Source organism: Mercenaria mercenaria, chromosome 11, assembly GCF_021730395.1.
Source record: "Mercenaria mercenaria strain notata chromosome 11, MADL_Memer_1, whole genome shotgun sequence".
Lineage (NCBI taxonomy): Eukaryota > Metazoa > Mollusca > Bivalvia > Venerida > Veneridae > Mercenaria > Mercenaria mercenaria.
In genome coordinates, this window is record NC_069371.1 from 57091299 (window position 1) to 57114764 (window position 23466).

A 23466-nucleotide genomic window follows, 5' to 3' on the forward strand; every position below is an offset into this window, starting at 1 on the left:
AGAACACTTGGGCCTAGAATCACGAAACTTTAGTAAGTCAAAGGCCAAGGTCACATTAACACAGAATAGTAGAACTTTTTTTGCCAAATAACTAGAGAATGCTTTGGTCTAAGATCACATTTGATACGGAGGTCACTTATGACTGGTAAATGGCCCATAATTATAGATTTGAGGTCGGTATGTCAAACATCCAGTGCACAAATATATAATGACCAAATAATTTCTGTTCCTTGTGCAGTTACTGAGTGCATCAATATGGAAGGGAATGTCCGCCAGGACATGCATGCTGCTAAATGACATTGCTATGTTATTTACTTACATATGTGTTCTGCAACATTGCAACTGCATTTTAGGGAATCTCCGCCAGGACATGCATGCTGCTAAATGACAAATGCATGTTGCGTTGTGTTATTCGTTTTAAACTAAATGCAACATCCAACGTCACTGCGTGTATGTAAAACGCATATTCTTGCGTGTAAATGGCAAATGCATCCATTCTGTGGCATATTAAAATGTTTATGTGAACAAGTTCTAAGTGTTTTGTACATTTTACTTTCTGAAATTGATTAAATCGTTCCTCCATTATATGAAACTAACACGTGCATGTTAACATTTAGTTGTTGCCCGTTGTTTTTTGTTTTTGATATATAGGTCCCCGTTGTAGACCTTTTCTATGTAGGTCCCTACTTTAAATTCACGGATTCTTAGTATTGCAATGATTGAAATTTATGCAAGGCGAAAACAGTGCTAAGTAAGCACTAAGCAGCATGAAGTTAATCAAATGCGACTTTAACATTTGTAATATGAAATTGTAGAAAGCTGGGAACCATAATTTCCGGCAGTTTCTGTAAAATCAGTGAACCATGAACGGTGTTTTAGTAAAAAAAGTACCCAACGAAATTGCCTCAAAAAAACCGTACTGGTCAAAACTTTCAGTAAATACATAACAGATTCAGGAAGATTTGATTAATGTAAATTGAACCCATTTAACCCACGGAAACTACCGAACACGTAAATTTGCTGTCGAGAGTGGTCTCCCGTGTATACTAATTTGCGCTAAATTTTTTGCTTTTTGTTGGTTCTCTGTAATGTTGTAATGCACTACCGTGCTTAAATTTTTGTTATACTGCAAGTTTAAATATTTAATAAAGCCATGTGTTTTAGAATATTATCCTTGCCGGGAAACTGTAATATAAACAAGAACCAAGTGGTTGCAAACATCACTAATGTTAAATCCAAAAAGCAGTAACAATCAATTATGAAAAATTCAGAATATTTACAAGTTACAACGTTATTAATAGCTCGTTACATTCAGTAGCAACAAAGTCAAATACGCGTAAGAAAACATAGAATACAGTTAGTAATAGCATGAGTATACATTTCAATATTGCAGTAAGCAAACAAAAAGGTTGAACGCACTTGTCAGTTACATGCAAGAATAACCGATATTCATGAAAGGACTGTTTTCTTAGCATTAAGAAGCATTAATGATGAATTTCTTGTAAGGCAAATATAAGAAACTAAAATGCAGTTGCAATGTTGCAAAATGCATATCTAAGTAAATAACATAGCAATGTCATTTAGCAGCATGCATGTCCTGGCGGACATTCCCTTCCGTACATCAAGGGGGGCATTTTGTGTTCTTCGAGCTCTTGTTACATGATAAAATTGTGAACCAGTAGTGGTTTGAGAAGATAACAAAAAGAACAGAGATTAACCGGCTGCTTAGTAATGGGCAGCCATGAAGATACGACAGATGATTGTTTCTCTAAAATAAATGAGCCGCACCATGAGAAAACCAACATAGTGCATTTGCGGACAGAATGGATCCAGACCAGCCTGCTCATCTGTGCAGTCTGGTCAGGATCCATGCTGTTCGCTTTTAAAGCCTGTTGCAATTAGAGATACCATTAGCGAACAGCATGGATCCTGACCAGACTGCACAGATGGATCCATGCTGGTTGCAAATGCACTATTTTGGTTTTCTCATGGTGTGGCTCAGATGATATTATTTTTATTCAGACAATAATATTTACTATTCAAAGAGAAATCAAGGATATACTTCATTACATAAAAGATTGATCAGACTGTAGGTTGTTTTCCAAAAATCAAACATTTATGGTAACAATTTGTAATTGTTTGTGTCCCAACCCCCCCCCCCCACACACCCCAAAAATACAAAAAAATATTTTGACAGGTGAATGGAGCAAAACTTGTAAAAAACTATGAATACATATTTAGATGGGTCGGTGATCTAGTGGTAACACACTTGGCTGTCAATCCAGAGGTCCGGGATTCGAATCCCGGTCCAGGCACTGGAAATTCCTGAGATGCTTTTGAGTGTCTCCCACCTTACTAGAGGCCTGTACTGGTTCTTCCCAGGAAAGACGGCTTTGCGTGTATCGGTGCTATACACCGGGCACGTTAAAGAACCAGACTGTCTATTCGCAAAGAGCTAGGCTAAGTTAGCCAGACACGTCTGTATCTAAAAAGTCCTCTCCGTCTGTTCTGGGGGCTTTATCTCACTCTGTCCCTGTCGTGTCAGATTGTCTGTGTCTGTACTAGTAGAGGATGAATTTCACGCCCTGTGTGGCTGCATTTGCTATATGTAAAGCGCCTTTGAACGTGTTTATCATGAAAAGGGCGCTATATAAATCTGGTATAATAATAATAATTTTTAGCTCACCTGAACTTTGCTCAGGGTGAGCTATTGGTATAGTTGGATAGTCCGGCATCCATTGTCCAGTGTCAACATTTTTACTTAAATATCTTCTCCTCTGAAACTACTGGTCAGAATTACACCAAACTTGGTCAGTAGCATCCAGGCATAGACCTCTATCAAGTTTGTTCAAATGGTTCCCCTTGGCCTCATTTTATGGGCTGCCTGAGCTAGAAATAGAATAACCTTTAAAGAACTTCTTCTCATGTACCATTTGATTGATCTTCATCTTAGTCTGTAACATCATTATAATGTCCTCTCCAAAGTTCGCTAAAAATAGAAATACCTTTAAAAAATTTCTTCTCATGAATGATGGATTTGATGGATCTTCATCAATCTTTGTCTGCAGCATCATTATAAGGTCTTCTCGCAATTTGGTTCAAATTAGGGCACTTGGACACTTTAAGGGGCTGCTAGAGCTAAAATAGAAATACCTTTAAACAACTTCTACACATACATGATGGATCTTCATAAAACTTGGTCTGTAGTATTATTTTAAGGTCCTCTCCTAAGTTTGCTAAAATGGGGGCACTAGAGCTAAAAATAGAAATACCTTTAAAAAAATTTAGGGGCCACAAGAGCTAAAATTAGAAATACCACTTCTTCACATGAACTACTAGATGGATCTTCATCAAACTTGGTCTGTAGCATCATTATAAGGTCCTCATCAAAATTCGTTCAAGTTGGGACACTTAGCCCCTCTTAGGGCCACTAGAGCTAAAATTAGAAAAACCTTTAAAACACTTCTTCTCATAAACTGCTTGATGGATCTTCAAGAAGCTTGGTCTGTAGCATCATTACATGTATAAGGTCTTGTCCCAAATTTGTTCAAATGGTGGCACTTGACCCCTTTTTGGGGCCATTAGAGCTAAAAATAGAAATACACCTTTTAAAAAACGTTTTCTCATTAACTGCTTGAAGGACCTCTAACAAACTTGGTCTGTAGCATCATTACAAAGCCTCTCCCAATTTTGTTTAAATGGGGGCACTTGTCCCCTTTTAAGGTAGTTCTGCACGTTTGATATACCGGAAGTGATGGCGTAACGTCATTTATCCGGAAAACGTAGAATAAAGCCTGGATTCGGCGTACGGAAATGAAAATAATTTTATGATTTAATCGAAACCTGTGAGTAAATTTATTACAATGGCACTGTTGCTATATTACTAAAGTCTTAATATGATATTAAAATATATGACACGTTAAAAAATTCAAAAAATGTCTTAAAATTAGCGTGAAATGTCCGGTTCATTTTAATCTTGGTCAGATATCTCAAAAATAAGCACACGGACCTATACATTTTATTTCACCAAATTATAGGCCATATATTTATTTACAACTGTGAGAAGTTTCATCAAAATCTACATTGTAGAAAAATTTCTATTCGCGAAAATGTTATGAAAGTAATGATTTTCCCATAGACTCCCATTATGAAATATTGCATGAGGTCCAAATTTTTCAAATCAGTCTAGCAAAAAATCAAGCACACGACCCTATCTTTTTTATTTGCTGAATTTTCTAGGTATATTCTGAAGTTTTGAAAAATCAGAGTTTAATCAAATTCTACATTGTAGAAAAAAATTCGATCCAAACGTGCAGAACTACCTTAAGGGCTGCTAAAGCTAAAATTAGAAATACCTTTAAAAGACATCTTCTCATGAACCGCAAGATTGAGCTTTATTAAACTTGGTCTGTAGCATTATTATAAGGTCCTCTCCCAATTATACAGAAATAGGGGCAGTCGGTCCCTTTTAGGGGCCCCTACAGCTAAAATTAGAAATACCTTTAAACAATTTCTTCTCAAGGAAAATTGTTCACTTGGGGACAGTTGACTCCTTTTAGGGGTTGCTAGGGCTAAATGTGAAAATACCTTTTAATGACTACTTCTCATGAACCACTCAATGGATCTTCATCAAACCTGGTCTGTAGCATCAATATAAGGTTCCGTCATAAATTTGTTCAATTTTGGGTGCTTGGCCCCTTTATGGATCAGATGGTTAAAGTTGTCTTCAGGTGAGCGACTTAGGCCCATTTGGGCCTCTTGAATGGGCCTCTTGTCTTTGTTTTCAGTCAAAGCAAGAAGAGTTGGCAAGAGCAGAGACATTTGACACAGGAAAGCCAATATGGGAAGCAAGATTTGATATACAGGGCTGTTCAGATTCTGTAGAATATTATGGGGGACTTGCTTCAACTATATCAGGTATTATTATTCAACTTTACAATATTACACACTGTATTAGATCAATTGCAAATATCATATGAAACAGACAGAGCTTATACAAAACATAACTGAGCCAATATGAGAAAAACAGGGCCAATACGGAATTCAAGCATTCTGATTGGTTCAAAAGAGAGGGCCAATACAGAGAAGCCACTTCCGTTAGATTTTTAAATGACGCCATTTTGTTTTACATCAGAGTTATAGATTACATTTTTTTTTACATTTTGACAAAAAAAAATCATTCAGCTTGTTCATTTAATAACCAAGTATGACTGAGTGGGATGTACGTCTTCAGAGATTACAACGGTACTTTCGCTTATTCGGTACCGTGTAAAATGCAGGTGTTTCCTGTCAGAAATTCTGGCAGTTGTCAAGGAAAATAATAAGAAAATATGGAAACTCAGGTTAATTAAAAGGATGAGACTTAACTTTAACAGACATTTTGATAGTGTGGACTATTTGTGCAATGATAAATAGCGATTCAAGTGCTGGAAAGTGGATAAATAAATTGGCGAACAAGAGTGTCAGTTGTGAACAGGTCTAGGAAAGTGGAGTATTTACAGATTATCTGTAAATTTACAGATAATCTATAAATTTACAGATTTTTCAATCTGTAAATTTACAGATCAAGTGTTTGAAAACTGATGAAATAACATTTATCCTCAAAACCGCAGCTTGGAATTAATTGGTTTATTTACAGCATGCATAAATTAAGGTCATTTGTGGGTTTCAGCCATTTTTGTTGACTTTGATTTTTTGGCATTTTCAGAAAAATCAAAGTCAACAGAAATGACTGAAAGTTACAACTGACCTTTATTTATACATACCATAAGTAAATTAATTAATTTCAAGCTGCGATTTTGTGTCTAAATATAATTTTAACAGTTTTCAAACACTTGATCTGTAAATTTATAGATTGAAAAATCTGTAAATTTATAGATTATCTGTAAATTTACAGATAATCTGTAAATACTCCACTTTCCTAGACCTGGTGAACTGCAAACAATTTCGGACAAGAATTGAACGAGGCATGGGACTATATAATATGTGCTTGGTTGGTTGTATTATCTTGATCAACACATATGTGTATAATTTTGTGTCTCGTTGCTTACAGTCTAAAAGGAAGTGACTTTTAAAGCAGTTTTTATCACAGTTCAAATGATAAGATACTCGCTAAAGAAAATAAATAGGAAGAATACAGGCTGACTCGGACCATGGCTGATTCGGACCAAATTTACTTGGCTTATTCGGCCCAAACTGTTTAAGTTTTCCTGACACTAATGTCATGAGTAAAAATGAAATTTATGAGTATTAAGTTTAATGTCTGATGCAAAGAATAATTAAAGTCCTTATTTAAATGCATAAATGATGCATTTTAGTTTGTAAAATCTTCTTACCTGCTTGTACAGTGTATATTTTATGTCCTTACTTCAAGTTAAACCTCTATATAAGCTATTATCAATATTATTTTCTGAAAATTGCTGAACCATCCAAAATTTATGGTCATTATTGACTGTTAAATAAAAGTTTGTGGTCTGAATCAGCCAAAATGTATGGTCATTATCTACTTTTATTCAAAGTATGTGGTCCGAATCAGCCAAAATATTTGGTCCGAATCAGCCATGGTCCGAATCAGCCACGGTCCGAATCAGCCTGTTTCCAATAGGAATTCAAAAAAATAAGGTAAGTTCTAGTTACTCTTGATTTCGTCACATTAAAAATATCTCTCAAAATTATTCTCAAGTACCTGCATACAACTCATTCTGTTTTACTGGCAAAAATGATCATGATTTCTAAAATACGTCTAAACAACTTGTCAAGATTTTTCACCTGAATGTGCATAGCTGTCTTAAGGTAACTCACAGAGTTCTTATATTGTGACCGCCAACAGTTGAAAGTTGAATAATAATATTATCATTAATCAAGCGATTTCATATTGGCCTAGTTATTTGTCCTCGGGCAGTCGTATTGGCAATACGACAACCCTTGGACAAATAACAAGGCCAATATGAAATTGCTTGATTAATAACATTATATTAAAATTACCTGAGAGTGAATAATGTTTACAGCCAGAGTGAACTGGAATCTTCAGTTACAATGCTGGTGATCTAGGAGACTAAACTGTCAATGATACAATGTTTTAATGAGCAAGGAGGCCACTGACTGTGATTCCATGTCACTTACACAAGTGCTGAATGAACAGTTTATGTGATCCCTGCCTGTTATCTTGATGTTTTCTATGTTTGTATTGCTTGTAACATTGGATCAGTCAAGCTTTTTGCATCAATGTGTATGGTTTTATTGTGTATGTTTGTTTATAATCAACAACCATTAACTATGTGGGTGACACCTACAGAAGAATGTTAGCCACTAGGTGGATGATGCAAGGTACAGAAGACCCTGCTATTTTTAACTCACCTAAATTTTAAAGTGAGCTATTAGTATAGACGGATAATCCAGTGTTTGGCATCAGTTGTCCTGCGTCAACATTTTACTTATACATCTTCTTCTCTGAAACTAATTGTCAGAATTACACCGAACTTGGTTGGCAACATCTTAGCATCAACCTCTGTCAAGTTTGTTCAAATGGTTCACCTTGGCATCTTTTTAAGGGCTGCCAGAGGTATAACTGAAAACCTTTAAATGACTTCTTCTCATGAACCTCTTGATGGATTTTCATCAAACTTGGTCTGTAGCATTATTTTAAGGTACTGTCCCAAATTTGATCAAAGGGGGCATTTGGCCCTTTTCTGGGGCCACTAAAGCTAAAAATAGAAATATCTTTATTGTAATAAACAATTTCTTATAAAATGCTGGATAGGTCTTCATCAGACTTGGTCTGTAGCATAATCCTATGTTTGTTCAGATGTGGGGAATTGGCCTTGGAGCTAAAAATAAAAATACCTTTAAATGACTTTTCATGAACTGCTGCATGCATCTTGATCAAACTTTGTCTGTAGCATCATCTGTAAGGTTTTCTCCAAATTTTATTCAAATGGAGGCAGTCTCACTAGCACTTAAAATAAAAATACCTTTGACTTCTCATGAACCAATGGGTGGATTTTCATCAAATTTAGTCTAGCATCATTATAAGGTCCTTTCACAAATTTGTTCAAGTGGAGGTGCCCCTCCCCTTTTATTGGTCACTAGAGTTAAAAATAGAAATGCATTTAAAAAATTTCTTTTCATGAATTGCTTTAAAGGTCTTCATCAAACTTGATTTGTAGCATCATTATTAGGTCCACTTCAAACTTTTTCAGTTGGGGACACTTGACCTCTCCTAGGTAGCTAGAGCTAGAAAATAAAAATGCCTTTAAATGCCTTTTCTTGTGATCAGCTTGTTGGATCTTCATTAAACTTGATATATAGTATCACTATAAGGTCCTCAACCAATTGTGTTCAATTGGGGGCACATGGTCCCTTTAAGGGAAGTTGTGCACATTTTGTTTTGTTTTTGAGATTTTAGTTAAAATATGCATGAAAGGGCCAAACATTTGTGTAACACCTTTTTAAAAAACAGTTGACCAAAGGTGATGAAACATTAGAGTAATGCTGTTCAGCATGTGAAATTGCAGTAAAGACATTAAAGTTTATGTTGCATATATCTCCACATGTGTTTGATCCAGTCTTTAAACTTTTGGGTATTGTTATATAGCATGTGAAGTTGTGCACCTTAGCCATTTAAGTTCCCTACCTGTGGAATACCGGAGAGGACTATAAGATTGTCCTCCATCCATCCTTCCATCTGTCCACAAACCTGGATTCTGGAATTACTCAAAAAGTATTCAGGCTAGGTTCATAAAACTTGATATGTGAATAGAGGGCAATATGTAGATAATGCACGTACATGGCTTATGCTTGTAGGTCACTATTGAAGATCAAGTAAAAATTGTTTCCTCTCCATAACTTTTGTATGCATTGATGGATTATCTTAGTGCTACACACAAATGTTTCCCATGATGAGACATTGTGTCAGCACATGATCTATGCTTGTCGGTAAAAGGTCAAGGTCTCTGTTTAAAAAGGTAAAGTAAAAATTTGTTGGTCAAGGTCTCTGTTTAAAGTCAAGTAAAAATTTGTTTCCACTCCATAACTTTCTATTGCAGTGAAGGATTTATTTATTACTAAACAGAAATGTTCCCTGTGCATATTACCTATGGTTGTCGGTCAAAGGTCAAGGTCAGTATTGAAGGTGAAGTAAATTTGTTTCCACCCAGTGAATTTTATGTGCATGGATGGATTATCTTAATACTGCACACAAATGTTTCCCATGATGAGACAATGTGAGGCATATGCCCTTTTCTCGTTATTCCTAGCCCCTAAGCCGGTTTTTCAGTGCTGGTCAGTAGAAGATTTAAGTTTCAAAAGAGTTTTTGCTATAGTTTGGTACTCCAACATCTAAATTTATAAAATCCCCATGAAGAAAAATTCTAAGGATTTTTGTAAATGAATAATCTAGGTTTTCACATGATGACCCTAACCCTCTGAAACAGCCAAATTCTTTCTCGTTAAAACCGAGACTTGCAATAATTTGTACTAGCTCTGAAACATTAAGGCTTTTTTGAAAAAGTTCTTTGTTAAAATTAAGAACAGATATATTATTGTGTTAGCGGACAAAAAGTTTTAAAATAAGTGCTTTCTGTTTTCTGTAAGAAGGTTATATATTACCCCAATGTTTTTAGACAAGCAAATTTTGTGCCAAAATTTTCTGTTGTGTATATTTCTATTTTAATGCAAGTAATTCTATTTTCTTTTTACTTTTGCTTATCTGTCATATGATTTTTTACAACATAATAAAATTTAGAAACAGGAAATAGCTGCAAGTGCAAATTTTCCAAAGGCTCGGTTCAGTGAGAAGGCTCGGAATTACGAGAAAGAGGCATACATGATCTATGCTTGTAGGTCTAGGTCACTATTGAAATTTAAGTAAAAATAGTTTTTGTTTCTTTGAGCTCCTAAATGCTTTGAAGCATTTTTAGTCCTAACATTGTTGCCAACAACAAACACAGAGTTTTCCGCCAGTAAGGGACTTCTGTATTGCCCTTGGAATACTTGGTCACTTGTTCTTTTTGATTTCTCTCTGCCAGACAAGAGTTATGGTCCTTGACTTTGTAAAAAGACATAAAAGTTTGTGTCACATATATCTCAAGAAGTATTTGACCTAGAGTTATTAAACCTTATATTAATATTATTCAGCATGTGAATTTGTGCACCTGAGATTTTGTTTGGGAATTTTCTCAGTAAGCCCAGAATCACACTGGCTATAGCTTTCACAGAAGCAGTGGTTCCAACACTGTGCAGTGGAGGATTCATCGCAGAAACGGTGGAGAAATATGGCCGACTGACTACATTTACGCTGTCATTGGTAGTTTTTCTAATGAGTTTTTCACATTTGACTGAAAACAACTAGTGAGACAGGAGCCCACATGTGTACTCTTCCAGCCACAAACACTTGTTCAGTGCAATTCTTTGTCATTAATGTAAATACTTCTGCACAGTTTGACGAGGGACTGTCGTTTTTGTGCCCCCCATGAGTGGTGGGGAGCATATAGATTTGGTCTTGTCCGTCCGTCCAAAGTTCGTGACGCGCCTAGCTCAAAAAGTATTTGATATAAATTGATGAAACCTTGCACGAGTCTTTATCATGATATGAACTTGCGCACCTATTTTTCATCTGGCTCCGCCCCATATTTTTAGAGTTACGGCTTCTGAAATAGTCTAAAATGCACATTTTCACCTTGTGACACGCCTAGCTCAAAAAGTATTTGATACAGATTCATGATACCTTGCATGTGTCTTTATCATGATATGAACTTGCGCACCTCCTATTTTTTTGTCTGGCTCCAGCCCCTGTTTCTAGAGTTATGGTCCCTGAAATAGTTAAAAATGCACATTTTCACCTTGTAACACACCTAGCTCAAAAAGTATTTGATATAGATTCATGAAACCTTGCATGAGTCTTAATCATGATATGAACTTGCGCACCTCCTATTTTTAGCTCACCTGTCACAAAGAAACAAGGTGAGCTTTTGTGATCGCGCAGCGTCCGTCGTCCGTCCGTCCGTGCGTGCGTCAGTCCGTAAACTTTTGCTTGTGACCACTCTAGAGGTCACATTTTTTGTAGGATCTTTATGAAAGTTGGTCAGAATGTTCATCTTGATGATATCTAGGTCAAGTTCGAAAATGGGTCACATGCCGTTTAAAACTAGGTCAGTAGGTCTAAAAATAGAAAAACCTTGTGACCTCTCTAGAGGCCAAATATTTCACAAGATCTTCATGAAAATTGGTCAGAATGTTCACCTTGATGATATCTAGGTCAGGTTCCAAACTGGGTCACGTGCTGACAAAAACTAGGTCATTAGGTCTAAAAATAGAAAAACCTTGTGACCTCTTTAGAGGCCATAGATTTCACAAGATCTTCATGAAAATTGGTCAGAACATTCACCTTAATGATATCTAGGTCAAGTACGAAACTGGGTCACGTGCCATCAAAAATTAGGTCAGTAGGTCAAATTATAGAAAAACCTTGTGACCTCTCTAAAGGCCATATTTTTCATGGGATCTGTATGAAAGTTGGTCTGAATGTTCATCTTGATGATATCTAGGTCAAGTTTGAAACTGGGTCACATGCAATCAAAAACTAGGTCAGTAGGTATAAAAATAGAAAAACCTTGTGACCTCTCTAGAGGCCATATATTTCATGAGATCTTCATGAAAATTGGTCAGAATGTTCACCTTGATGATATCTAGGTCAAGTTCGAAAGTGGGTCGCGTGCCCTCAAAAGCTAGGTCAGTAGGTCAAATAATAGAAAAACCTTGTGACCTCTCTAGAGGCCATATTTTTCATGGGATCTGTATGAAAGTTGGTCTGAATGTTCATCTTGATGATATCTAGGTCAAGTTCGTAAGTGGGTCACGTGCCTTCAAAAACTAGGTCAGTAGGTCAAATAATAGAAAAACCTTGTGACCTCTCTAAAGGCCATATTTTTCATGGGATCTGTATGAAATTTGGTCTGAATGTTCATCTTGATGATATCTAGGTCAAGTTTGAAACAAGGTCATGTGCGGTCAAAAACTAGGTAAGTAGGTCTAAAAATAGAAAAACCTTGTGACCTCTCTAGAGGCCATACTTGTGAATGGATCTCCATAAAAATTGGTCAGAATGTTCACCTTGATGATATCTAGGTCAAGTTCGAAAGTGGGTCACGTGCTATCAAAAAGTAGGTCAGTAGGTCAAATAATGAAAAAACGTTGTGACCTCTCTAGAGGCCATATTTTTCATGGGATCTGTATGAAAGTTGGTCTGAATGTTCATCTTGATGATATCTAGGTCAGGTTTCAAACTGGGTCAACTGCGGTCAAAAACTAGGTCAGTAGGTCTAAAATTATTAAAATCTTTTGACCTCTCTAGAGGCCTTATTTTTCAATGGATCTTCATGAAAATTGATCTGAATGTTCACCTTGATGATATATAGGTCAGTTTAGAAACTGGGTCACGTGCGGTCAAAAACTAGGCCAGTAGGTATAAAAATAGAAAAACCTTGTGACCTCTCTAGAGGCCATATTTTTCATGAGATCTTCATGAAAATTATTGAGAATGTTCACCTTGATGATATCTAGGTAAAGTTCAAAACAGGGTCACGTACCTTCGAAAACTAGGTCAATAGGTCAAATAATAGAAAAACCTTGTGACCTCTCTAGAGACCATATTTTTCAATGGATCTTCATGAAAATTGGTCAGAATTTTTATCTTGATAATATCTAGGTCAAGTTCAAAACTGGATCACATGAGCTCAAAAACTAGGTCACTATGTTAAATAATAGAAAAAAAGACGTCATACTCAAAACTGGGTCATGTGGGAAGAGGTGAGCGATTCAGGACCATCATGGTCCTCTTGTTCATTTTGGTCTGCCCCCCTGTTTTTAGAGTTATGGCCCCTAAAATAGGCAAGAATGCCCATTTTCACCTTGTGACGTGCCTAGCTCAAAAGTATTTGATATAAATTGATTAAACCTTGTACGATTCTTTATCATGATATGAACTTGTGCACCTCCTATTTTTTGTCTGGCTCCTTCCCCGATTTTCAGAGTTATTGCCCCTGAAATAGTCAAAAATGCACATTTTCACCTTGTGACATGCCTAGCTCAAAAAGTACAGTCGAATACCGTTACCTTGATATTCAAGGGACTGTAAAAATTGCATCGACGTATCCGAAGTTCGACATAACGATATCGACTGTCTGGGACTACTTTGTACTTGTGTCGGACGTCTATATTGTAATTATATCCAATGTGTATTCCAGGGGGGTTTGAAAGGGGAAAGAAATAATATAAAACGTAAATATGATTTTAATTTTATTGACAAATAAAACAGCTTAATTAAATAGTAAATACATGTACATACATACAACTTTTTTAATTTTTCAAAATATACGTGAAAACATTAGCATTTTTATTCCTTCCCTAAAGAAGTCTGAATGCAGCGGTAATGTTCCTAGCTGAGTAGTCATTTTGACTGTGCTTCGATAACAAAAATTTGACAGTTAAATACGTATATTGTTACTCAAACCTAAATGGCAGATTTTTACTCCGTCAAACAGAAAAATATTTCATCCAAATTAGTTGTTATATTGGAAAACAGCTTGCTCGCTTGCACGCTGTTTTATAAGACTAATTATTGGGAATTAAATGCAAACTTCCTGACATTTAAATTGGATTAAAGACTAAATAACAAACAAAACAAACACACAAACTAGCTTGATTATTATTAATACATCGCCGAACAACAGTAGGTTGATTTTCACACCTTACAAATAACATGGATATTTTTTGACAAGCTGTGATATCGATGAAACCAGGTGTAAAAACAATACAGGTAAGTTGACGGGACTGAAAAATCTCATCGAGCTAAACAAAATATCGAGCAAATCATATCGAGGTAATGATAAATAATTACATTAAAATATATAGGGAAGAATCGGGACCGACTAAAACACATCGTGCTAACCAGAGTATCGAGCTAACCGATATCGAGGTAACGATATTCAACTGTATTTGATATAAATTGATTAAACCTTGTACGAGTCTTTATCATGATATGAACTTGTGCACCTTCTATTTTTTATCTGGCTCCGTCCCCTGTTTTCAGAGTTATTGCCCCTGAAATAGTCAAAAATGCACATTTTCACCTTGTGACATGCCTAGCTCAAAATGTATTTCATATAAATTGATTAAACCTTGTATGAGTCTTTGTCATAATATGAACCTGCGCACCTCCTATTTTTTGTCTGGCTACGCCCCCTATTTTCAGAGTTATTGCCCCTGAAATAGTCAGAATTGCACATTTTCACCTTTAGACGCACATAGCTTAAAAAGTATTTAATATACATGGTTGAAAACTTGCATAAGTCTTTATCATGATATAAACTTGCACATCTTTTATTTTTTGGCTGGCTCCACCCCCTATTTTTAGCTCACCTGTCACGAAGTCAGTTGTCCGTCGTGCATCAACAATTTGTAAAAAAATCTTCTTCTTGAAAACCACTGGGCAGAATTACATCAAACTTCACAGGAACGATCCTTGGGTGGCCCCATTTCAAAATTATTCAAAGAATCGAATTCCATGCAGACCTTTGGTTGCCATGGCAACGGAAAGGAAAAACTTTAAAAATCTTCTTCTCAAAAACCAGAAGCCTAGAGCTTAGATATTTGGTGTGAAGCATTGCGTAGTGGACCTCTACCAAATTTGTTCAAATCATGACCCCGGGTTCAAAACTGACCCCGCCCCAGGGGCCGCTTAATTTTACATAGGAAAATCTTCAGAAATCTTCTTTTCAAAAACCAGAAGCCCTAGAGCTTAGATGCTTGGTGTGAAGCATTGCCTAGTGGATCTCTACCAAACTTATTCAAATCATGACCCTGGGGTCAAAATTGACCCCGCCCCAGGGGTCACATGATTTTACATAGGAAAATCTTCAAAAAAATTCTAAAAATATACCAGAAGGCTTAGAGCTCAGATATTTCACATGTAGCATTGCCTAGTGGACCTCTACTAAAATTGTTCAAATCATGACCCCGGGGTCACTTGATTTTACATAGGAAAATCTTCAAAAATTTTCTAAAAATAAACCAGAAAGCCTAGAGCTTAGATGTTTGGTGTGAAGCATTGCCTAGTGGACCTCTACCAAACTTATTCAAATCATGACCCTGGGGTCAAAATTGACCCCGCCCCAGGGGTCACTTGATTTTACATAGGAAAATCTTCAAAAAATTTCTAAAAATAAACCAGAAGGCTTAGAGCTCAGATATTTCACATGTAGCATTGCCTAGTGGACCTCTACAAAATTTGTTCAAATCTTGTCCCCCGGGGTCAAAATTGACGCCGCCCCAGGGGTCACTTGATTTTACATAGGAAAATCTTAAAAAAAAATCTAAAAATAAACCAGAAGGCCTAGATCTTAGATATTTGACATGTAGCATTGCCTATTAGACTTCTACAAAAAAATTTCAAATCATGACCCCACCCCATGGGGTTACTTGATTATACATAGAAAAATCTTTAAAATTTATTAAAAATAAACCAGAAGGCCTAGAGCTTAGATATTTGACATGTTGCATTGCCTAGTGGACCTCTACAAAATTTGTTCAAACCTTGACCCCCCCAGGGTCAAATTGAACCAGCCCAGGGGTTACTTGATTGTACATTGAGAAATCTTCATAAATTTGCTTAAAATAAACCAGAAGGCCTAGATCTTAGATATTTGATATGTAATATTACCTAGTAGACTTCTACAAACTTTGTTCAAATCATGACCCCTGGGGTAAAATTGGCCCCGCCCCAGGGGTTATTTGGTTGTACATCGGAAAATCTTCCAAAAAAATTTCTAAAAATCATCAGTTTTACATTTGAAACATGTAGCTCATATTACTCAGGTGAGCGATTCAGGGTCATCATGACCCTCTTGTTAAAGTTATGGCCCCTGAAATAGTAAAAAAATGCACATTTTCACCTAATTATGTGCCTAGCTCAAAAATTATTTAATGTTAATTCATCAAACCTTGCTTGAGTCTTTATCATGATGTGTCCTTGCACACTTTGCATTCTTCTTGAGAATCTTTGTGCTTATTGCAGAGTTATGGACTTGAAATAGCCAAAATAGTGGACTTTCTGTTTGTGATGCTCATAGCTCAAAAATATATGGTCTAGAATAATGAATCCTTTTCATAAAATGTTTGTTTAGGCTAAACCCCATTGACACTGCAAACATTTGAATTATTGCCCCTTATTTGTGTAAAACCAATGGTGGGGGCACACCCTGTGTCCTAAAGACACATTTTAGTTGTAGAATTTCCATCAAAAATGGTAAAATTTTGTACAAAACGACCCCTGAGCATGTTTGCATCAAAACGTAAGTACCGTCATCCTACAAATATAAGACGCACATTTTTTTACGAGATTCTGGTCTCGAAGGACCGATGCGTCCTATATATGGGGATAGAAAAAGACCAAACATTTCTGCATCATATGATATACCAACTTGACTAATACTTAACATACCATTACAAAATGCCACTGAACAGCTGCGTTATAGGAATTAAGACTTTTTACAAGTAGGCTGATTTACCTCTTCTTCTACAGTATCCTTTTATTTTCAGACGTTTACCACAGGATCTCAAAGTGTCAAGGAAAAAGTTTAGAATTTTTACATAGTGACAAGATGAGATTATGTGTTCGCCCTTTGTCTGTCCGTCGTCTGTCCATCCACAATTTCTTGATAGAGACCACATTTTGCAATAGATTTTAATCCTTGAAAGAGCTAAAATGATTACCTTATGAACACGATAGAAATGACATTTTACTTTCGACTTTAACCATACTTACACACAAATTAAGTCACAATAAGATCTCGGTTCCTTTTGAAAACCAGCTAGATTCCATCACATGTTCAAGAGATACTACCCCTGAAAGGGGTAAATTTTTTATTCAGACCCTTTCAGCCATATGAGGTTTCCTTTATGCTTTGATTTGATACAAACTTGCATGGAATGTTTATCTTAATAATCTCTAGGTCAAGTTCGAAACTGGGTCATGTGGGGTCAAAAACTAGGTCACCAGGACAAATCAAAGGAACAGCTTGTTAACGCCCTAGAGGCCACATTCATGGCCTTATCTCCAGTAATGTTTATCTTGTTGATTCCAAGGCTAAGTTTAACATTGAAAGATAAACTGAGAAACAGAGTACAAAAAACTAACAACAGACAAGCAGAAAGAAATGATACAACAAATAAAAGACAAAAACTTCATTCTCCTCTGAAAACTGTCACAATGCTAATCAAACATAAGAGACTCCTTGCCAAGAGTACGACAAACAAACAACTCATTTCAGTTATTCTTATTATATCAACTGAAGAGAAATCACAGCTGGGAACATCCATAAAGATGTTAAAAAATAATGAAAAATACTATGAAAATGACAAATGGTTGCAGCATGTGCAGTGTGTTTGAGGATACACCCCCCACCCCCCACTCCCACCCCAACGCTTCGATATTTTGTGGCCAAAACAAATAAGGGCCAGCGGAAACCCTGTCAATTTGTACATTAGATAAGCTGGTCTGTTATATGATGTAAAAGTCGCATGTGGTCAGCATTTAAGTAAACAATCTATATTGTCAGTTTTTATTTTGTATATAATAAGGGAAAAGGAAGATGAAGAAAACCTTCATGTGTTCATATGAATAATCATAATTGAGGTGTATTTGGTATGAAAGAACATGGTGTTAATTTTTGGCAGTAGATTTAGTAACATAATTATGGTTCAAAATAAAGCTTTTCGTTATGTATTCAACAGAACGGAAGTGCAAATCAATAGTATATTATTACTAAACATTCAGTTTCTATTGCTGTCTAATGTCAAAGTGATTTTATGGACCTACCCCAATCAAAATCCCGGGAAAATGCTGTTTTCTTAAGTTAAAAGTTCATAACGAACATTAAAGAAACAAGATACACCGTAATGCTTTGCAACTGTACCCACCGCACACTGCGCTGGAATCATTTTTGGTTGATTATTTCATATTCCTGTAATGAAACTCACCGATTATGAAGAAATAGTTGTTGCTTGACAGTGCCGTACTTACGATTTGATGCAAACATGCTCAGGGGTCGCTTTGTACAAGATTTTACCATTTTTGATGGGAATTCTGCAAAAAACGGCAGTCCCTCATCAAACTGTGCAGAAGGGTTTACATTAATGACAAAGAATTGCACTGAGCAAGTGTTTGTGGAAGAGTACACATGTGGGCTCCTGTCTCACCAGTTGTTTTCAGTCAAACATGAAAAACTCATTAGAAAACTTACCGATGACAGCATAAATGTAGTCAATCAGCCATATTTCCTCACCGCTTCTGCGACGAATCCTCCACCGCCGCGGTGTTGGAACCACCGCTTTTGCGAAAGCTATGGCCAGTGTGAGAATAATGTCCCTTGACATTGTCGAAAAATTGCTTAAAGTGCCTGATAGTTTGTGTTTGTGCATGTATTTCAAAAAGTATTTGACCTAAAATGTACCAAATATCAATATACCTACCACATTCCACCCCACCCCATCCTATTGATGACTCATAACCCCCACCATTGGTAATATCAAATAATTAGGCTTGCATTGTCAACAAGTTACTTGTGATGGTACAGTGACAGGAAGTATGGGGCACCTGTGTCTTGTAGACACACATCTAAGTTTTGTTTTACTTCCTCTATGTCTGGTTGCTTTGCATCAAGAAACAACTTAATTACATGTAAAATAATAATCCTGTCGGGTAAAGCTTCTTTTTTGATTTTGCAAGGAAATCCTATCCAAACTAGACACACCCATTGTAATTAAATTTTGTGTAAAAAAGGTCTTGGATTTTTTAGCTCACCAGAGCACAGAGTGCTCAAGGTGAGCTATTGTGACCGGTCATTGCGTCCAGCGTCCGTCAACATTTGCCTTGTGAACATTGTAGAGGCCACATTTGTGGCCCAATTTTTATGAAACTTGGTCAGAATATTAGTCTTGATGATATTTAGGTCAAGTTCGCAACAGGGTCATGTTGGGTCAAAAACTAGGTGTGTAGGCCAGATCAAAGGAAAAGCTTGTGAACACTCTAGAGGCCACATTTTTGACCCAATCTTAATGAAACTTGGTCAGAATGTTTGTCTTGATGGTCTCTAGGTCAGCTTCGAAACTGGGTCATGTGGGATCAAAAACTATGTCAGTAGGCCAGATCAAAGGAAAAGCTTGTGAACACTAGAGGCCGCATTTGTGACCCGATCTTTATGAAACTTGGTCAGAATGTTAGTCTTGATGAACACTAGGCCAAGTTCTAAACTGGGTCATGTGGGGTCAAAAACTAGGTCAGTAGGCCAGATCAAAGGGAAAGGTTGTGAACACTTTGGAGGCCACATTTGTGACTAAATCTTTATGAAACTTAGTCAGAATGTTAGCCTTGATGATCTCTAGGTCAAAGTCGAAACTGGGTCATGTTGGGCCAAAAACTAGGTCAATAGGCAAGATCAAAGGAAAATCTTGTCAACACTCTAGAGACCACAATTCAAGTTTTAAACCATTAGAATTAGTCAGAATGTTTGTCTTGATGATCTAACCAAGTTCGAAACTGGGTCATATGGGGTCAAAAACTACGTCAGTAGGCCAGATCAAAGGAAAAGCTTGTGAACACTCTAGAGGCCAATGTTTTGATTCAATCTTTATGAAATTTGGCCAGAATGTTTGTCTTGGTGATTTTTAGGTCAAGTTTGTATTTTGGTCATGTGGGGGCAAAAGCTAGGTCAGTAGGTTAGATCAAAGGAAAGCTTGTGAACACTCTAGATGCCACATTTGTGACCCAATCTTAATGAAACTTGGTCAGAGTGTTTGCCTTAATGATTTTTAGATCAAGTTCAAAACTGGGTCATGCAGGATCAAAAAGTAGGTCAGTAAGCCACATCAAATGAAAAGCTTGTGAACACTCTATAGGCCACAGGTGCGACTCAGTCTTTATGAAACTTGGTCAAAATGTTTGTTTTGATGATCAAATTTTAATCTGTGTCATTTAGGGTCAAAAACAAGGTCACATGGTCAAATCAAAGGAAAAGTTTGTGAACACTCTAAAGGCTACAGTTTTGACTCAATCTGTATGAAACTTGGTCAAAATGTTTGTCTTGATGATCTCTAGGTTAAATTCAAAACTGGCTGATGTGGGGTAAAAAACTAGGTCAGTAGGCCAGATCAACTCTAGTGAGCAATATATAGGGCCATCATGGCCCTCTTCTTTAAATTATTTAAAACCATTCTAATGATAGCTTAGCTTTCATTTCCCTTTTCCAGGTGAATTTTTACAGTTATCAAAGAGAAACTTTGCGTACACAATAAGAGAGCCCCTGGGAGTTGTTGGGGGTATAGGGGCCTGGAACTACCCCTTTCAGATGGCTACCTGGAAGTCAGCACCTGCGCTTGCATGTGGCAATGCTTTTGTTTTTAAACCCTCCCAAATGACTCCACTGACTGCTGTTATGTTAGGGGAGATCTATAAAGAAGCTGGCCTACCAGATGGATGCTATAATGTTGTGCAGGTAAACAATTTATATATATGTTCCACAAAAACCGCACACCATTTCAGTTGTTCAAACAATTCAGCAAAATTTTTGTAATGCTTTACCTTGATCAGATGATTTTTTATAAGCTCACCCGTGTATGAAATGCTGATGGTAAGCTTTTAGGATCATTGGATGTATTGCCATCCAGAATTTCTTTGAAGATCTTCTTCTTCTAAACCACTAAGCCAATTTTAACTAAACTGGATAGTATGCTTTCCGATTCCTTTAAATGCAGAATTCTTTTTGCCATAGTGTTCAGAAGGAAAATTTTTAAATTATTCTATTCAGAAACCACAGACTTTGTAATATTTTCACAGAATTGTTCCTTCAGATCATTCTGTTTTGTTTAAAATCATGGCCACCAGGGGGCATGGATAGATTTCCTCATATGTCTGTATGGAAAACTTTGAAAATCTTATTCTCTGAAACTGCTGGTCTGATTTCAAATTAATTTGACTGCAATGTTCCTTTGGTAACCCTCTACCAGATCCTTTCAAATTGTTCCGTTTTGTTGAAAAACATAGCTTACTTACATAAAACATCGTCAACATATTTTTCCCTTTGAAATCTAAATTAAATAACTTTATTGGTGACCCAAAACTAAGTTTGTTTAAACATGGTTTGCACAGATCTTGGTTCCTTTCTAATTTGGTCTTGTCTGCATGATGGTGGTTTCATTTGTGATTTGATTTTAACCAAACTTGCACACAACTTGTGTCACCGTAAGATCTTGGTTCTTTTATTGAACCAGCCATATTCCACCTTGGGTTCTAGAGTTACGGGCCCTGAAAGGGCCATCCGTCCATACAAACTTTTCTTCAAACAACATCTCTGAAATCATTGGGTGGAAGTTGATAGGTGAATATGAAGGTCAAGAATGCAAATTGTTTTCTTGCATATTGCCTTTTGTCAAGCACTTATAGACATACTCTTGTTTTTAGCTCTCCTGACTTCCAGCATCTGTCCGTCCACACTTTCCTTTAAACAACATCTTCTCCTAAACCACCAAGCCAATTTTGATGAAACTTCACAGGGATGTTCCTTGGATGGTCTTCTTCAAAAATTGTTTGAAGAATTGAATTCAATACAGAACTCTGGTTGCCATAGCAACCGAAAGGAAAAACTTTAAATATCTTCTTGTCCAAAACCACAAGGCTTTCATATTTGGTTTGTAGCATCATCTAGTGGGCCTCTACCAAGAGTGTTCAAATTATTTCCCTAGAGTTAAATATGGCTCCGCCCTGGGGGTCACATGGTTTATATAGACTTTTATAGGGAAAAGCTTTGAAATCTTCTTCTCTAAAACCATAAGGTTTAGGGCTTTGATATTTAGCATAAAGCATCATCTAGTGGGCCCTTACAAAGATTGTTCAGATTATCCCCCTAGGATATAATATGTCCCCACCCTGGGGGGGGTCACATTGTTTCTATAGACTTATATAGGGAAAAACTTTGAAAATCTTCTTGTCAAAAACAAAATGGCCTAGGACTTTGATATTTGGTATGTAGCATCATATAATGGGCCTCTACAAAGATTGTTCAAATTATTCTCCTGGGGTGAAAAGAGGCCTTGCCATGGGTTCCCTAGTTTTACATAGACATATATAGGAAAAAACATTAAAAATCTTCTTGCCTGAAACTGCAAGGCCTATGCTTTTGATATTTAGTATGTTGCATTGCCTAGTGGTCTACTACCAAAATTCAAATTATGCCCCTGGGGTGAAAGAGGCTTTGCCCTGGGGGTCCCAAGATTTACATAGACTTACATAGGAAAAAACTTAAAAAATCTTCTTGTCTGAAAGTTCAAGGCCTATGCCTTTGATACTTTGTATGTATCATTGCCTAGTTGATCTCTAACAAGATTGTTCGAATTATGCCCCTGGGGTGGAAAGAGGCCTCGCCCCGGGGGTCCCAAGTTTTACATAGACTTGCATAGGAAAAAACTTTTAAATTTTTTAAATATTTTTTTGAACCACAATTAAGGTCCATTTATTTGTCACAATATATATTTACATTACATTTCAATAATTTACAACAAATGTCTTGTACTAATTTTTAACATATACATATAGTAGTTGTTGGCCATTTTAAGGAACATAGTGGTAAAAATCTTCTTAAGGATCACTTAATATATGAGTTATATAGGAAAAAATACTTAAAAAATTATCAGATCATATTTCCTAGACTATTTAATTATATTTACCTGATGACCCCAAGTGATAAGGGTCACTTATTTGTGACCTACTTTCTTGTTTTTTAAGATACAGCCTTGAAATTTGGATGACGTGTACAGTTTTGCATACTAATCTTAAAACTGACTTTCAGCAACCTTGAATATGACCTACTGACCTACTTTCTTGTTTTTGAAGCTTTAGCAAAGAAATTTGTTCAAGCAAGCAACTTAACTCAGGTGAGCAATATAGGGCCATCATGGCCCTCTTGTTTTCCTGAAGTTTCTTGTGTTTCTCGATATTTTTAGAACCTCCTCCTTCCTTCTTCTCGCCCCCACCTCTTTGCCCCTACCCTTTCAAAGTAATGGCTGCTTTTCATGCCAGTTCATACTGCCCTGTCCCATTCTATTTACAAACTGACATATTATACCCTGTTAGGCAGAGCTCTGGGTGCCACTGCTGTCCTAAACAAAATTTGATTTTTTTTTTAAAGAAGTTGCCAAAACAGCTTATTACTGAAAGGTTATTATTTACCTGAACATTATGTCTTGATGATTTTAGCTCACCTGAGCACAAAGTGCTCATGGTGAGGTATTGTGATCATGCTGTGTCTGGTGTCTGTCGTGTGTCTGTCTGTCCGCCAAGTTGTCCATCCGTAAGTGCTCGTGGTGAGGTATTATGATCACACTGTGTCCGTAGTGCGTGTGTGTGTCTGTCAAGTCGCC

At 36.6% G+C, this 23466-nt stretch overlaps 1 protein-coding gene across 1 annotated transcript in view; it reads left to right on the forward strand.

The window, feature by feature from the left end:
* Nucleotides 1-23466, forward strand: part of LOC128546597 (4-trimethylaminobutyraldehyde dehydrogenase A-like) — a 75963-nt gene that overhangs the window by 29351 nt on the left and 23146 nt on the right. The window contains 2 exon segments of the mRNA XM_053517502.1: nt 4788-4917; nt 20302-20546. Of these exon segments, the coding sequence (XP_053373477.1) occupies nt 4788-4917; nt 20302-20546 (375 nt within the window).